The 18,790-nt window shown below is 42.6% G+C and overlaps 1 protein-coding gene across 1 annotated transcript in view; it reads right to left on the reverse strand.

Moving 5' to 3' along the window:
* The window catches only part of LOC137378231 (calcium-responsive transactivator-like), a 68,277-nt gene that overhangs the window by 23,724 nt on the left and 25,763 nt on the right, over positions 1–18,790 (reverse strand). Inside the window, exons 4-6 of the mRNA XM_068048454.1 lie at positions 16,658–16,802; positions 12,059–12,259; positions 9,244–9,408 (exon numbers count right to left, since the gene is read on the reverse strand). Coding sequence (XP_067904555.1) covers positions 9,244–9,408; positions 12,059–12,259; positions 16,658–16,802 — 511 coding nt within the window. The remainder of the gene's footprint in view (positions 1–9,243; positions 9,409–12,058; positions 12,260–16,657; positions 16,803–18,790) is intronic.

Consider the following 18,790-nt stretch of genomic DNA (forward strand, 5'->3'; position numbering starts at 1 on the left):
AGCTGCGGCCTCAGAGCAGGTGGTAAGGCAGACAACCAGCGGCAGCGGCCTCAAGAAAGAACGAGAGAGGAAACACATGCTCTCGGAAGCCTGAGGTAGCGAAAGGCTGAAAAGACTCAAACATGTTTTGAAAGTTTAAGACTGTGGAGAAGTAGATGACCAGCAGCATCACACAGAGTTCTAGGTCAGAAGTGGAATCTGGAACACACTGCTTGAAGGGATGGTAGAGGCAGGAACCCTCACAACATTTAAGAAGTATTTAGATGAGCACTTGATATGCCATTGGGAAGGGGTGGTAGAGGCAGGAACCCTCACAACATTTAAGAAGTATTTAGATGAACACTTGAAATGCCATAGCATACAAGGATATGGGCCAAGTGCAGGAAAATGAGATTAGATTGGATGGGTGCTTGATGGTCGGCACAGACTCGTTCAACTGAAGGGCTTGTTTCTGTGCTGTATAACTCCACGACTCTATGACTCTAACTGCTCGGAGAAGTGAGCGAAGAGGACATTGATTTATGAAAAGGTCTGGGAGATCCAATCCATTGCAACTGAGATGAGTTTGGGACTTTTAACCACAAAGGATTTTGCCAGCAAAAAGGACTGAGTAACGTATAAGTGTGGTGTGAGGTTTTCAAATATTTTTAATAAGTAAAGAAAATACCTTTCTTTGTAATTTGGGGTATCAGCTACTTACAAAGTACTATTTAGTTCATGGGGATTTATTTTATTTCATAAAAGTCTCAAAACATGAAATCTTGTGTAATTCTTTAAATTGGTCTGGGGGTTCATATCTCATATTTTTAATGTTAATGGTCTCATTGAAGTTGTAACACTAGTGATTCTCTGGCTATGATTAGGTAGATAAGAATGAAACCAGGTGAGAGCAGTCCCATCCAGCTGGATAACAGTGGAGAGGTGTTGGAGGAGGATGGTGTGGTCAACTGTGTCAAAAGCTCGAGAAAGGTCAAGAAGGACGAGGAGGGAAAGTTTACCTTTGTCACAGGCACACAGCATGTCATTTGTGACTTTGATAAGAGCTGTTTTGTTAATGTGGCAGGGGCGGAAACCTGATTGGAAGGTTTCAAACATGGAGTTCCAGGAAAGATGGGAACGGATTTGGGAGGCGACAACACATTCAAGGACCTTAGAGAGGAAAGGGAGGTTGGAGATGGGATAGTAGTTTGCAAGGACAGTGGGGGTCAAGGTTGTTTTTTTGAGGGGGGTGATGACAGCAGATTTAAAGGACAGAGGGACTACACCTGATGAGAGAACCGCTTACAATATTGGCAGCTAACGTTAGCATTCTGTGCTCGGCTCAGTGCTTAGAAAACTATTTACCATCAATGCCATTTGCGTCACTGATAATATTTATCTTAATACTGAAATATGTAAGGTTCAAATAGTTGGTGCATCAAACCAACTTATTGAGACTTTTGCTTACCTCAGAGGTTGCTATAACCCTAATAGAAGAATAAAATAAGATTATCTGTCCTTTAGATGAGGCGATAAACAGAGACTCATTTATCCTCTTGGCTCAAAGACAGCCGTAGGAGTTGTCTTGGTGTCCTAGTAAATGTTCATGCCTCGACATCACAAAAACATTATGTGGTCATTTATCTTGTTTGTGGGATCTTGCTATGTGCAAATTCCTACTCAGTTTCCTTACATCACAACAGTAATTCAATGGCTGGAGTGCTTTGTAATGCCAATAATGCATGAAAAACTCTTAATGAAATGCAAATTTTTCTTTCTTTTGGAGTCTCTTCTTAAAAACCATAACTTGTAATTACAGAAGTGTTACCTTCATAACTAAAGCAGAGTAGATGTTTGAAGGTCTTGGTCTAGACAAAGGGCTGAATTTTATCTGTCCATCACAGGTCCCAGCACCGGATGGGGCAGAGTCACCGCTCGGTACATGTACGGCCAGCCAACCGCGATCAGCGGCAGCCAGCCCATTTGAATGCAGGAGGCGCGGGGCTCCTCCCATTGGAGGATGGAAGCGGATGGCGAGACACCAATGGCATCGCCAGTGGAAATGGATGCAGGTGCTGGCACCATATTTAAAGCACTGCCAGCCCTGCTTAAACTGCTGCATCACTGACTGACTTTGCTGCTGCTTTGCCTTTGTGTTGCTGTGCTGCAGTGCTGCTGACCTCACTACTTGCAGTCCCTGTGCTGGTGACCAAGACCTCATAAGGCAGGAGCTGACTGGAAGCCAAGAGGAACCATGTCAGGCAGGAGACACCGGGAAGTCCCACGGTTCAGCGATGACTCTCTGCGGATTCTCCTCCAGGCTGTAAGGGAAAGGTGGGAGCTCCTCTTCCCAAGGGATGAAGGAACAGACCCTCCTGACAGACCAAGCAAGCCTGGACAGAGATCGCGGAGGAGGTCATCAGCCGGGGGGCGGGATGGTCATGCCCCAAATTGGGGTCCAGTGCCACAAAAGGGACAATGACCTCCTTCGCTCCACCAAGGTGAGTCCTCCATACCCATATCATCTTAGGGGCTTGCGGGACGGAGCAAGCCATGATCAGGGAGTGGCTACAAAGGGGGTGGCAAGGGACTGAGGCAACAGCAGACCATGTCAGATGCATGGCTGCATCTCCAAGACAGCCGGACTTCTTTTCTAGCTTGCTCCCCATCTGTCTTGAGAGCAAGCGTGAGAAGGAGGCATTCAAGAACCCCCATCAGGGCCAAAGGGCTGCCACCAGAACAAGTGTCCCACTGGTCTCCATGGGGAGACTACAGGGTGCCTCTTTCTGCTCACTGGAGAAAGCGGCCCACAACACTAGGGAAAGGACGAAGGCTGGAGATGGGATCCCAGACATCTGGACTGGCCCTGGAAGTAGTAGGCTCCCAGGATGGCCATTCCATAGCAGACAGAGAGACTGGACTGTCCACCTGAGAGAGTGAGGAGGCATTATGCTCATGTGGCAACCACTGACCTTCTAGAGAACCAGATCACACATGGTTGGCATGGGCAGATCCATGCAGCAGAATCCCTAAACATTTGTGTTTTCTCATGGCCGTGACTGTAGAGGCCACCGACATTCGGAGGAGAGAGAGAGGCCAGGCTCATACCAACTGCCAGGCTGATGATGAGCCTCTGATATCAGCAGTGCAGCACAGAACATGCTGGAGTTGCAGAGAGAGATAAGGAAACATCTGCAGAGCTGCCAGAGACAATGTGCAGTTATGCACAGACAATTGAGGAGTCCATCCATACCATGACTGCTGCCATGTCTCAGGCATGCAACAGCATAGCTTCCTCCAACAAGAGGAAGGCAAACATCCTGGAGAGCCAGATCCCACAGATGTGCACAGGCCATATATTCCCCTTGGTCATGAGTTCAACGCAGTAGTGGCAAGGCGAAAGAAGGATGAGGCGCGCTTCTCCATCTATAGTCAGTAGGGAGGTTCAAGTGGGCCTTGAAGGAGGAGAGGCTGATCTCCACATCTGGGGCTCCCCTCAGGGTGCTGAGTATAGGCAGCGGCTCTTCAGCCCCTCCGCCAGTGAGCCCAGCTCCAGTAACTGCGATGACTGAAGAGGCTCCTACACCTGTGCAAGAACCCCTCAGCCAGCCAGAGGCCACAGGGCAGTGCGTTCAGCAGCCTGTCTTCACTTCAGCTGCCAGTGCAGGATGAGCACTTTGTAGACTGAATTGCATGAGGAAGAGCAGCCAGACACATTTGGGGTTTCACGGGTGCGTGCAACTTGGTCTTGTTATTGAATATTGTGAACGTTTAGCTAAATGGAGGTCACTTTCATTGTTGAAAATCTCTCATGCATTCCCTGCTACCCTGTCAGATGCCACCTTCACACTTGTTCCCTCAATGGGCTGCCAGCGCAGGGGCAGACTGCGTACGGGCACCTTCTCAGCTCTGTACATGCACCTGGGGAGCCTGGGCACAAGGCGCAGGAGTGCGATAGGTCAGTCTTTATGAGTTCCTTGGAAGGGGCATCATGGTGGCAGAAACCGGGTATATATGAGATTGTTCCGAGCCTCCCTTGCGAGTCTCTCAATGGCCCCCGCCTCCGGTACAAGGGCTTCAATCATGTCCTCTTGATGCAAGGCCTCTCCGCTCTGCAGTGTTAGATTGTGCAGAGCACAGCAGACCGCCAGGATATGAGAGATCGTCACTGGGGTACACTGCAGGGCTCCACTGGAGTGATCTAGGCACTGGAATCTCATCTTCAGCAGCCCAATGGCCTGCTCAATGGTCGCTTGGATAGAGACGTGACAAGTGCTGTACCTCTCCTCTTCTGCAGTGTGAGGGTGCCTTACAGGCGTCTGTAGCCATGGCTTTAATGTATAGCCCTTGTCCCCAAGAATCCATCCCTGAAGGCAAGCAGAGGGCCGGAAAAGCTGTAGCACCTGGACTGTCAAAATATGTCGGCGTTATGGCTGCTTCCTGGCAAGAGGGCACACACCTGCAGGAAACGATTTTGGTTGTCACGGACCAGTTGTACGTTGATGGAACGAAAGCCCTTCCGGTTGATGAAGGCTGCTGGCTGCTCCCTGGGAGCCTTGATAGCCACAGGCATGCAATCGTGGACATGTGGAAATCCAGCCATTGCTCCGAATCTGATGGCCCTCTCTGCCTGAGTCAGTCCAGTACCGCATATAGTCAACGGCCCTCTTAAACACAGCATTGGTCACCACCTTGATGCAGCAGTGGGCTGCTGCCTGACACACTCCACACATGTCCGCAGTGGGCCCCTGGAGTCAGAGGTGTAAACCTTGAGTGCCACTTGATCTTCAGGCCCACGGGTACGGGATATCCACCGAAGCCCATGGGTTGCAGCTCATCCTGCAGCATAGCACATAAGTTGCTGACGGCCTCCCTGGAGAGCCACAGTCTTCGCTGACACTGCTGCTCAGACATCTGGAGGTAGCTGAGGTGAGTCCAGTTCACTCTGCACTGCAGATAAGATCTTCTTAGCGCGGTCAGCTGCTGTGGCTCCTCTAATCAATCCTCACCAGCTTGCCCAGCTGGCCCTGCCTTCCTCTGAGTCTGAATATGATTCATGCATTGCCATATACACAATCAAATGGCAATACAATAAGAAGTCTATGGGCTAGATCTTGACTTTTTGCAATAGTGTAAAACGGGTGATGGCGAGTCAGTAGCCTATTTTACATCTCTCACCATTTTTATTCTCATTTACTAATCGCACAAAGTTAAAATCAATCCCAATTGCTTATAAAACCACATACCTCTTGAATTCACACACACTGGCACACGTGCACACAATCCAGATTTCTTTATACCATTAGTGTAATTTTTTCCAACAAAATTATAAAAGAGATAGCAACACAACAAAATGCTTGGTCCATGCATCAAGTGGACAATCCTAAAGTTTGCAAAGTTGGTACACAAGGAAGTCGGCAGTAAAGTAAAACTTTGCACTACATCATAAAGAGATTCCAAGTTCAATTCCACCCACACCCCCAATATAGACCCATACCCAAAGAGATACGAGTCTAACAACAAAGTGAAATTTAAACACAGCATAAACAGTTTTTAAGTGCATCTGTCACACTTTAGACATATTACTCTGTAAAATACACCAGCAAATTACAAGCTAATAATCTTAGGGAAAGAAATATAGCTATTTCTTCTAATCTACAGCTAACCCTGAAGAGGTTCTTCAGAGAACAGTGCGAATCAAACCGTTGGCAATTAGAGAAACATGCAATAGTTAATCTCAGATCTATTTATACCACTTCTCTGCAGGGATGAACTGAGCATTGGCCTTAAAAAGCAGCAAGCCAGATAAAGCAGTTAAACATTACAAACCTATGTGCATGATCTATCCATGAAAATCCCACAGATCAGCTAGTACAACTCTAAAGATATTGCTTAAAATAATAACTTTTTGCTCTTTGCAGGTTTTTCTCCAGAGTTACTAATAATATTTAAATTACAATACTGATAGAAGAACAGTCGCCCTTTACATACATATGAACATACGAATTAGGAGCAGGAGTAGGCCACTCGGCCCCTTGAGCCTGCTCCGCCTTCAATAAGATCATGGCTGATCTGTTTGTAACCTCAACTCCACATTCCCGCCTACCCCTGATAACCTTTCACCCCCTTGCTCATCAAGAATCTATCTACCTCTGCCTTAAAAATATTCAAAGACTCTGCTTCCATTGCCTTTTGAGGAAGAGAGTTCCAAAGATTCACGAACCTCTTGAGAAAAAGTTTCTCCTCATCCCTGTCTTAAATGGGCGACCTCTTATTTTTAAATAGTGATCCCTAGTTCTAGATTCTCCCGCAAGGGGGAACATCCTTTTCACATCCACCCTGTCAAGACCCCTCAGGATCTTATACGTTTCAATCAAGTCGCCTCTTACTCTTCTAAACTCCAGCAGATAAACGTCTAGCCTGTCCAACCTTCAGTCATAAGACAACCCGCCCATTCCAGGTATTAGTCGAGTAAACCTTCTCTGAACTGCTTCCAACGCATTTACATCCTTCCTTAAATAAGGAGACCAATACTGTACACAGTACTCCAGATGTTATCTCACCAATATCCTGTATAACTGAAGCATAACCTCCCTACTTTTGTATTCGATTGCTCTTGCAATAAACGATAACATTCTATTAGCTTTCCTAATTACGTGCTGTATCTGCATACTAACCTTTTGCAATTCATGCACTAGGACACCCAGATCCCTTTGCATCTCAGAGCTCTGCAATCTCTCACCATTTTGATAATATGCTTCTTTTTTATTCTTCCTACCAAAATGGACAATTTCACATTTTCCCCCATTATACGCAATTTGCCAGATCTTTGCCCACTCACTTAACCTATCTATATCCCTTTGTAGCCTCCTTATGTCCTCTTCACAAGTTACTTTCCTACCTATCATTGCATCATCAGCAAATTTAGCAACCATACCTTTGGTCCCTTCATGCAAGTCATTTATATAAATGGTATAAAGTTGAGGCCCCAGAACAGATCCCTGTGGCACACCGCTTGTTACATCTTGCCAACCAGAAAATGACCCATTTATGCCTATTCTCTGTTTCCTGTTAGCTAGTCAATTTTCTATCCATACCAATATGTTACCCCCTACACCATGAGCTTTTATTTTCCGCAATAACCTTTGATGTGGCACCTTATCAAATGCCTTCTGGAAATCTACGTACAATACATCCACCAGTTCCCTTTTATTTACAGCGCATGTTACTTCTTCAAATAATTCCAATAAATGGGTTAAAAATGATTTCCCTTTCACAAAACCATGTTGACGCTGCCTGATTACTTTGAATTTTTCTATGTGCCCTGCTATCATGTCTTTAATAATAGCTTTTAACATCTAAGACAGATGTTAAGCTAACTGGCCTGTAGTTTCCTGCTTTCTGTCTCCCTCCCTTTTTGAATAAAGGAGTTACGTTTTCTATTTTCCAATCGAATGGAACCTTTCCCGAATCTAAGAAAGTTTGGAAAATTAAAACCAACGCATCAACTATCTGACTAGCCACTTTTTTAGGACCCTAGGATGAAATCCATCAGGACCTGGGGACTTGTCAGCCCGCAACTCCAACAATTTGCTCAGTACCACTTCCTTGGTGACTGTAATTTTCTAGAGTTCCTTCCTCCCTCCCTTCCATTTCCTGAATTACAGCTATTTCTGGGATGTTACTTGTATTCTTTATAGTGAGGACCGATGCAAAATACCTGTTCAATTAATCTGCCATCTCCTTATTTTCCCTTATTAATTGCCAGACTCACTTTCTATAGGACCAACGCTCACTTTAACTCTTTTCTTTTTTAAATATGTATAGAAACTCTAACTATCTGTTTTTCTAGCTAGCTTTCTCTCGTACTCTAATTTTTCCCTCCTTATTAATCTTTTAGTCATTCTTTGCTGTTTTTTATATTCTGTCCAAACTTCTAGCCTACCTCCCATCTTTGCTCAATTATATGCTTTTTCTTTAAGTTTGATACTATCTTTAACTTTTTTAGTTAACCAAGGTCCTCTCCTTGGAATTTTTCTTTCTTGTTGGAATGTATCTATTCTGTGTATTCTGAAATATCCCCTTAAATGTCTGCCACTGCACCTCTATTGACCTATCCCTTAACAGAATTTGCCAGTTCACATTAGCTTGCTCTGTTTTCATGCCCTCATTATTACCCTTATTTAAGTTTAAAATACTAGTCTTGGACCCATTCTTCTCTCCCTCAAACAGAATGTAAAATTCAATCATTTTATGATCGCTGCTACCTAGGGGTGCCTTCAATTAATCAATCAATTAATCCTATCTCATTGCACAATACCAGGTCGAGTGTAGCCTGCTCTTTGGTTGGCTCCAGAATGTGCTGTTCTAAGAAACTATCCTGAAAACATTCTAGACTACCTTTGCCCATCTGATGTTTCCCAGTCTATATGTAGATTAAAATCCCCCATGATTATCGCCGTACCTTTCTGACAAGCTTCCATTATTTCTTCCTTTATACTCTGTCCTACCATGTAGTTACTGTTAGGGGGCCTGTACACCACTCCCACAAGTGACTTATTGCCTTTCTTATCTCTACCCAAACTGCTTCTACATCCTGGTTTCCTGAAATTAGGTCATCCCTCTCTATTGATCTAATACCATCATTAATTAACAGAGCCACCCTGCCACGTTTTCCTAGCTTCCTGTTCTTCCTAAATGCCATGTACTCTTCAATATTCAAGTCCCAATCTATGTCATCCTGTAGCCATGTCTCTATAATGGCTATCAGATCGTACTTATTCTATCTGTGCTATCAGTTCATCTGTTTTGTTTCAAATACTATGTGCATTCAGATACAGAGCCCTTAGTTTTGTCCTTTTATTACTTTTGTAACGTCTAGCCTGGACTGCTGATTTACTGTTAGATTTGTACTCTCTATCCCTTCCTGTTGTGGTATGTTTATCATTTCCTACATTCATACCTTTGTCTCTTGCCTTGTCTCTACTCTTTGATCCACCACATCTTCCCAAATTTGATCCCTTGCCCCCACTGTTTCGTTTTAAATCCTTTCATTTCTATGTCTTGCACACTGTATGCTTCTAAAATGCATCTTCTTCATTAATACATGCTGCTGAAGCCAACAGAATTTCCTGAAGAGCAACTTACTCCATTCATTAAGGACAGAATCAAGAAAAAAAAAAATCACAACATAGGGAACTGGAAAAATGTGGCAAAAATACCATGTCAAGCTATACACAAATTGTGACTCTGTGCTAATCATACCTTGTTGTGATGACCTATAAGGCCCCATTGGCCTTTGCCCCATTAGGTTGTTGCCTTGGTTACTCTGTCCCATCATGCCCATGGTTGACTGCCCCTGGTAATGTTGGCCACCTCCTTGCGGTGTGCTGTAATGTGAGGTTGCAGCTTGCTGGTGCATCATGGGAACTGAAAAATAATCTGAATGAGCAATTCTGCTAAAAAAAATTGCATCGTGATCAAGAACTTGCACTTACATGGCAAATTTCCCCAAGCACTTCACATCCAATGTGCTACATTCTAATAGAATCAGCAAATTACATCAGCAATTCCACTATTTTCTTCAGTAGTCAAACTACAGTGAAGCTGATGCTAAACATTGAAATGACTGAACTGCATTATTTGATCCAAGGTTGGCTCCATTTAAAGCTTACTGAAGTTGAATGCATTACTAAACATCCATTAAAAGAAATACAATCTCTAAATTTCAATAAGGTGAGAACATATATTAGCTCCCATATAAAAAGCAGCTGGTGCATAGCGCTGCCAAAAAAGAAACAAGTGAATAACAAACACTGACAGCCTGCTGCAATGCCATTCACATTTGGATGAATTAATACAGTCAACAAGCTCATCAGCAGTTTTCAATCATTAGAATTTCAATGTGCAGTCGAAGGCCAGAAAGTGGCAGGCTACACATGTGTTTTGAGCGTGCACGTGCAGAGCAATGTGAGCAAGCATCAACAACGTAAATTCCCATCTTGCCACTGTAGAAATGCATTTTCTCTTCCCTGCCAACTCCCAATTTCATTTTCTCTCCTGAAGGCCATGGCTCATATGAGCCTTAGTTTCATTCTCATTGGCAGCTTTCTGGTGCTTCACTCAAGTGGCTGTTTTTATATTATCCTAGATAGGAGATATCTTAAAACTGTTTAACTGGGAATCAAAACTCTACTCTTTCATGTCCTCACTAAATGTCTACACATATGGAATGTTGACCAGCTAGCAATCAGGAGCAGGAATCTTGGCTGTTAATGCCTCCCCACTTTCCTAACCCACTAACGCCAAAGGACACATTTGGCACCCCTACCACTTCCCGCACTGAGAGCAGACAACTCAGTACAAATTTGGAACCTTTTCGATTTGAATAGCTTAGTATTACACTGTACCCTTTGAGCTATCAGAGGTGTTTGTAACAATTTTGTTTATGTATTAGAAGTTTAAGTGTCAAGACACTGCAACATATTTTGCTTTGAATTTAAAAAGGTAAATTAGATTATGTTTGTTTAAATGTTTGCGAGTTATATTAAAATTGGGATCCCTTTGGGCTCAACCACTAAGCTGCTTCTAATAAACCAATTTTTAAAAAAGGTTTATCCAAGTTAAATAAGCACTTTTAACTCTTTTGGGCTACATGTTTTCATTTATTTATTTGTGACAACTTTTCTTTTGGCCGATCAGAATACACTGCTGTTGTGAAATGGCTTTGGAGCTATTTTAAAATGAGTGATCTTTGTCCTCAAAATCAGTCCCACACGAAGCACCATTTGCCCATCACACTGTTCTCATTAACTTATATTGACCCCTATCCCTCAATGAATCAGATCTATAATGTAGGTCTTCATCTACAAATCCTCCCACAGCCACATTCTACCCCATTTCTGTAACTTTCTCCAGCCTAATATCACTTCCCAGTCTGCTGTGCATTTTTCACCCTCCCCTACACCACCTTCAGTTGCACAGCCTTACCTTTTAGAAATCCCTTGTCAAATCCTTCCTCTTCTCTACCGCCTTCTCAAAAACATATCTCTGACCAAGCTTCATTTAATTCTCCTTACCCTCCTAACAAGAGCCTAAAACTATTTCATTATTATATTTATAGAAGACATGTTTCCATGGATCACATGGCCCAGAGTCAGATCAAATGACTATCTAATTTCTTGGTTAAAATATTTTCCAAACCCTTGTCCTTTGGTTACATTTTCCTTACTTTGCACTATAATCACCATTTCAGATAAGCAACTCAAACAGGGATCCATTGATTGTGATTTGAAATAAAGCTTCATTAATTCCAGCAACAATAGAATAAAGCTAGATTCTTGAACTAAAACAAAGCCTCATGTTTTGTAGTCATGAGCCGGAAGAAAGGCAAATTCTACAGAAACAGTTGCTTCCATCAGGGCTCAATCCATTTTCATTAGCCATCTCTTATATGCCAACATTGTTTCCAATTTTTGCAGAAGGCAAAAATTAAAAGTGTATCTGTAAAAGGTAATATATTCAAGCACTAGCCTCTGAATGAAAAGATAGTAAGCACCTCTTCACTTAGTTCCCAATTACAGCCATGTAAGAGGAAAAGAAAGCATATCTGACATGAGCATTGCTGCACTCTTGAATGCCTCCTATTGTTAGCTAGCCAAAAGTGGCTTAGATGATATTTTGTGAGCACGTTCTTTAGCCTACTGTTTCAGTCTTGAGTATCAGGGAAAAAATAAACAGCCTCTCTTCACTGTTGAATGTCACGGGGTTGCATTTAAACTTCAAAATATTCAAATGTCTATTTATAACTAGTGAAAATTTGAAACTGCTACAAAACTGGTTTTATATGGGCAGAAGAAAAGAGCTGAAAAAATGCTAAACCAGCTGCTCAAGTATAGTTGTGGCCATGTTGGGAAATTGTTCAAAGTCATGATTTTTTTGCCATTCTGCTCAAGGGAAAAGTAAACTTAACCAAATAAAATCGACAGGAGGTTTATACAAAAAGCCCCGAAAAGCAAACATCTCTGATGCCAAAATTATTTATTACAATAATGTGACATGGCGACTTTAGAAAGTTTACCTTGACTGTTTTGCATGCTCATATTTGTCCGAGATCCATAGTTTGCCATCGACTGGTTCTGACTCTGCATCTGCATGCCTTGTGATGAAGGTACAGAGTGACTATAACCACCTGCAGTTCCATGGTTATTGACAGGCATGGTCATTGAAGAACTTGGTATTGTGGCTGGTCCTGACTGTTGCACTGAAACGTGAGTAGGACCTAAAGAAACAGAGCCAGATTCAGTCACAGTGATTTGTTCAGATAATCTCTGGAGTTTGGTGGACATTTCAGCGGCCTATGCTCACTTAAAACCTAGACCAAAGGGACAAAGTCTTCCTTCTATTTCCAATTTCAAGGATTTTATCTGAAGTTAATAAATTGGGCGGCGCAGTGGTTAGCACCACAGCCGCACAGCTCCAGGGACCCGGGTTCGATTCTGGGTACTGCCTGTGCGGAGTTTGCAAGTTCTCCCTGTGACCACGTGGGTTTTCGCCGGGTGCTCCGGTTTCCTCCCACAGCCAAAGACTTGCGGGTGATAGGTAAATTGGCCGTTGTAAATTGCCCCTAGTGTAGGTAGATGGTAGGGAATATGGGATTACTGTAGGGTTAGTATAAATGGGTGGTTGTTGGTCGGCACAGACTCGGTGGGCTGAAGGGCCTGTTTCAGTGCTGTATCTCTAAAATAAATTTTTAAAAAATCTAAAAATGCAGAATTTAAAGTGATAGGCCCCCAGCACAAAACTGATAAATTAGCAATCTCACACAAGAATGTTTGTGGTGGGAAATGCCCCCTTGGGGCAACAGAATGAGCTCTTCAGAGGCTAGGGTTAAGGCATATTGTTAAGGTTGAGCAAGGTCTGCTGTTGACAATCTGGCAGAAAAGCACCTGTACTCTCAATTATACCTCCTACCTGTTCCAGGCCCCAAGGCCTAGCTGGAGAGGGAGACAGGGCCTTCCTGGGTGCAATTGTTGCTGATATCTTGCCCTGGTTGCTGCTCCAAGGAACTGGTTGCAGGATGGCAACAAACATAGCAGCATCTTTAGGGCCCAACTGGCGCCAATTAAAATCAAACAGAAGCTGCAAACAGTAGCAACCCGGACCAGGAACCAACCTGGGACCATGCTCCCAAATTAAGTCAAGCTGAACTGTGGCAAAAAATCTCCAGCTGTGCCTCCTAAATGAACAGGTAAGTGAGGCCCAATCTCTTAAAATATACACAGTTACGCTGAAGTAGAATCAACCACTGGTCCCGGCAGGAAAGAAGGAAATTGAGCTCAGGCCAAGAACACGAGTAAGTTGCGCCACCACAGTTTGCCCCCTTCTTCAATGCTATTCCACCCAAGCTTGGGCACTGTAACCACAATCAAGGGATAGAGGAAGAATGTTGTTGGGGGTTGGGGAGAGTGGGGGTGACCAGTTCCATTAAGCGGGTGGCGAACAGAATATTTAAGATTGAATACTTGGGGCTGAGGGAGCATTTCACAAAGTCATTTCAAAACCTTTCCCAACCCCTACCCCAACAGCCTGCAACAGTCCCTGTAAGGACCGTTGGTTGTGCCACTCAACAAGTACCAATGGGCAGAGCATACACAGCACACGCAGTGGCACTTCAAAGTTGCATCAGAGTCCTATGGATATCATAGGACCCCAATTTGCATGGACTAATGAGGCTCCAGTCTGTTTCTGATCAATTCCTGGACTGCCCATTTCAAGGTTCCTACCAAAATGGCTAAGAGGTGTTTAGTTTAGTTTAGTTTAGAGATACAGCACTGAAACAGGCCCTTCGGCCCACCGAGTCTGTGTCAACCATCAACCACCCATTTATACTAATCCTACACTAATTCCATATGGTTGATGAAGGGTTGAAAATTGGCACTGGGGTGTGCAACTGCAGCAACCATGTCATACAAGGATAGTGGACTGGCACTTTCCTCATAACTTTGTTACCATACCTTGTAGGGTCAACATGCATCACCCTGGCCAGACCCCTCTCTTCAAAACCTTCACAAGGTCCTTTCTCCAACCACACCTATATCTCCCAGTAATGAGAAAGGGAAAGGAAACAGGTCATTTATAGACAGAGAAAAAGTATTGGAGAGAGAAAGAGGGATTTTTTTTTTAAAAAGAGCTTGAGCAAAAAGAAAAAAGAAGATTGAAAAAAGACATAAAAAGATAGAGACAAAAACTCAGAGGAAATGCTTTGACTTATTATGAGCAATATCATAGCAACTCCATTTTTTTGAACAATTAATATTCTAATAACCATCCTTAGTCCCAAAGCCTTTTCTCAATTACCAAAACCTCAAATTCTTTTCTTTCCAATCACCTCTCTCCCACTTCACTCTGCAACTTAATGCGAGAAATGCATGGAAGACCCATCAGTGTTATAAATTATACCCAGCATCTCATCAAGTAAACAGATTATCACAAATTATGCAATTGTGGATTAAAGATTGAATAAAAGGACAGGCTTGTTTAGTCATTGGTTATACAGATACCACAATTGTTAACCACTGTGAGGAGCACCTGCATATTCTCTGCTATTGAATATATATTTGGGGTGAAAGAAACATATTGAAAATGACCTCATTAGTTTAAGCAATGGAATCACCCATGTTTAATTGCCTGTCAAATTACTGCTCAGAATTTAAGTGAAAGCAAGAGAGTCATCCACAGCAAGGTAAACATTCTCATGGAGGGAAAGGCCCATCTGCTGTTGGTCAATCACAGACAATATCAATAGACACAAAGCTCTCCATGGATACCAAGACTATCCTAGCTTCACATATTAAGCAGGAAACAAGAGTGAAGATCTAGTGAGGGAGAAAATAAACCATTTTTTGTGAGGAAGGTTTTTTTTGAGGAGGAGAGGAAATAATCATCAAATCAGAGTACTAGCATATTTCATTTTAAACTCTAACAGATAATGGGCACTTTGTAAAGGAAGATATCAATGGACTGGTCAGGTGGGCAGAAAACTGGAATTCAACCCGGAGAAGCGTGAGGTGATGCATTTGGGGAGGTCAAATAAGGCAAAAGAATACACAATTAATGGGAGACAGATGCAGAGGAAGTGAAGGGCCTTGGAGTGAATGTCCACAGATCCCTGAAGATAGCAGGACAGGTCGATAAGGTGGTTAAGAAGGTATATGGAATCCTTTCCTTTATTAGCCGAGGTAGAGAATATAAGAGCAGGGCGATTTTGCGGGAACTGCATAAATCATTAGTTAGGCCCAACTTGAGTACTATGTGCAGTTCTGGTCATCTCATTACAGAAAGAATGCAATTGAACTAGGGAGGGTACAGAGGAGATTTATGAGGATGTTGCCAGGGCTGAAAAAATGCAGCTATGAGGAAAGATTGGATAGACTGGGGATGTTCTCCTTGGAACAGAGAAGGCCGAGGGGAGATTTGATTGAAATGTACAAAATTGTGAGGGGCCTGGATAGAGTGGAGGTAAAGGGCCTATTTACCTTATCAGAGAGGTCAGTGACTAGGGGGCATAGATTTCAAGTGGTTGGTAGAAAGATTAGAGGGGTGATAAGGAAAACATTTTTCACCCAGAGAGTGGTAGGGGTCTGGAACTCACTGCCTGAAAGGGTAGTAGAGGCAAAAGCCCTCAACTCATTTAAATGGTGTCTGGATGTGCACCTCAAGTGCCAAAACCTGCAGGGCTACAGATCAACTGCTAGAAGGTGGGATTAGGTTGGGCGGTTCTTTTTTTTCCAGCTGGCGCAGACACGATGGGCCAAGTGGCCTCTTTCTGAGCCGTAAACTTTATTTGATTCTATGATTCTATAAAGGCCCATTATCTAACAGCTCAAAATTCTGAAACTACACTTTTAATTTATTGCCACAATTATGATGCTTAATTCTTTTTACATGTGCTGTTCTACTGCATGGTATTATGCATTAAAGACACTCTGTGATACTCCCTCCAAATGGCTCTGTGCACAGAGTGTTGTTGCACTAGCCTATCTTGAGTTTGCAGATGTTGAGGCCAGTTATTATGCTCTGAACTAATCAGGGGAAAAAAAAGACATGGTCAAAATTTCTCTTCTAATCACCATCCAGCTACCACAACTAGAACAGCAGGCATGGATGCTGGGGCAGGGCAGGGCTTGTCTCAGCTCTGATGCCCAGATGATTGATTAGCCTGCACTCATGAATAAAGGCTACCTTAGTGAAGAAGCAAAGAACCACAACTGCCCCGGAACCAAACTACAATACAAGTTTGTTTCTTCTGAATAGGAGGGAGAAAAGGCAATAATAAACAATATTATGAGAAACATTGCTTCAATTAAACTCATTATAAAAATTTGAACTTTCTGCCCTTTAACTTTATAAAGTATAATAAGGCATTCATCACTTATCCACATATTTCATTCATAATTTGGATTGGAATATTAACTAACTTCAAATTGCTGAGCTTCTACATCACTAGGTGGTGTTGTGACAGAAAAAGTAATTTCTTTGTTTAAAAACATAAGCCAGACATTAAGCTAACCTGGAGTCTACCATTTTTCAGCTTCACAATCTAGCAGATTCTGGTGTCTTAACATTGCTATAAACTAAATAAGGAACAGCGGCACTGTTTAGCATTATTAGAACCTACCATTGCTCATCTGGCTCTGCATTAGTGGGGAAGGTGGAATACCTCCTCCCATTGTGTCATTAGGAACATTCTGTGAATGTAAAGCTTGATTTGATCCAGAGAGATTCATTCCTCCTGGTCCCATAGACAGGTTTTGGGAAGGTGGCTAAGTAAAGGAAATATCAGAAGAAAAGAAAACACAATTAAGAATTGGATTTTTAAAGAAAAATCTGGCAAAGACCTCAAAATCCTTTTCTTTTTAAGACAAAGTAGATGTCATTACTTTGGAAGATCACCACAGGAAATATTCTATTCTACAAATAGTTATGATATTCTTCCCCTGAAGATGGAAAGAATAAATAAATTTCCATTTATATAGCAATGTATCACATTCTCAAAATATCCCAAAACACTTTACATTGAATGGATCTCTTTTCTGAACTGCAGTCATGGTTATTATGCAGACAAATGTGCAGCTAAATTGTGCCCAACAAGGACCCACACAGAGGAAATGAATGAATAAGCAGATAATCTGTTTTTGGTGATGGGTGGTTGAAAAGGAATGTTAGCTGACACTCATGGAGAAAGCTTTGTTTTTTGAAAAGTGACATAGGATCCTTTAAATCCACCTGAACAGGCAGATGAAATCAGTTGAACAGCTCATCCAAAAAGGCAGCACCTCCAACAATGTAGCATTCCCTCAGTTACTGCACTGAAGGTTGTCAGAAGCAGATTATGTGCTCAATAATGGTATGGAGGATTGATGTTCAACCTTGCTCCAATTAGACACCCATAAATGTACTAACTAGTGTAACACTCAGGTAGAGCTGGAACAGCTCAGGCTGGATCCCCACTCTGTGCCAGTTTAGCTTATCTCAGCCAGGACAGTGGTAAGGATGAAACAACTGGGCTCAGTGCCACAGTGTAGAGAAGGACAAAAAAGCCAGGGTTTCCTCTCCTATCCAGTAACCCTGCTGTACGAATAGGATCAAGTTCATCAGCTGTACGCCAACCACCCCCACTCCACTATCAACTTGCTGGTGCTCATTTTGCCTAGGTTTAGACTGGGCCCTAGGGCATGAACCCAACATCATCATAAGCCAGCAACCTCATGAGAAAATGAGAAGTGGGTGTGTGCATGTGGAGGGGGAGGATGCTTTAAATTGTTAGCCCACATGATCCTCATGTTTTCTCTGCATAGATGTATAGACACTGTATTTAGTACTTCATTATTATTCTATTCTGATCCCGAGATCAAACCCTGAAACATACACTTGCCCACATGTGTAGCATTGCAGCAAAGATAAAGGCTGACTATCAAGGTATGCAAAAGTACACTAATTGCTTTATAGGCTAGGTACAATAAATCCTTCCATACCAGAAAGACATTATTGATGACCTTATTGATGAATGGCAGCTTTTTCCATCAGTTCAAAGCATGTTTAGTTTACAAGTGCTAGATACAGTGATCTTTGACCAGAATGACCTGAATGAAAGAACACCAGGAACTGTGAAGTGATTCCATTTCTTTAACTGGCATGCAATTCCTGGCAGAACCTCAACTATATCCTTAAATCAATTTGAGCACTGTGCATTATTTCCCCTGTAAATCATTTTTTAGCTTTGATAAATATTAAATATTAAATCATAGCTGATTGATTCCCAGTCACACCCACCAAATCCTTTTCTGATTAGCCCAGCTGCACCGATAGTTGAAATAATTGAGTAGTCAGATTCTCAAACCATCATAGGTATATACATAGAATGAAGTTAAATTGTTCAGCGGTGCAGAACAGAATATAAAAGTTGGATAGTTAGAAGTGTACTGTATTATCCATAAAGTTAGAAGTCTTTTGAAACTGTAAAGCCTTAAGTTGCAAGGTGTAGAAGTCAACTAAGACTCAGTATAAAAGCAATAGCCTGGATTTTACAGTTATACTGAACGGCAAAACTGACAGCGTTCACCATCATTTCTCCATGAAACTGACAGCTGCTGGTGCCTGCACATGCGCAGTTAAACACAGAAATCCAGAAGTCGCTGTCAGTGATTCCCCGTTCCTTCATAAGGTGTGCTGCTGAAGTCCTTGCAGATTAGAAGTCACTGATTTGACACAAACTTCCACTTTATTAGTCTCGCTGTAAAAATCCTTGTAA

The sequence above is a fragment of the Heterodontus francisci genome, chromosome 16, assembly GCF_036365525.1.
Source record: "Heterodontus francisci isolate sHetFra1 chromosome 16, sHetFra1.hap1, whole genome shotgun sequence".
NCBI lineage: Eukaryota > Metazoa > Chordata > Chondrichthyes > Heterodontiformes > Heterodontidae > Heterodontus > Heterodontus francisci.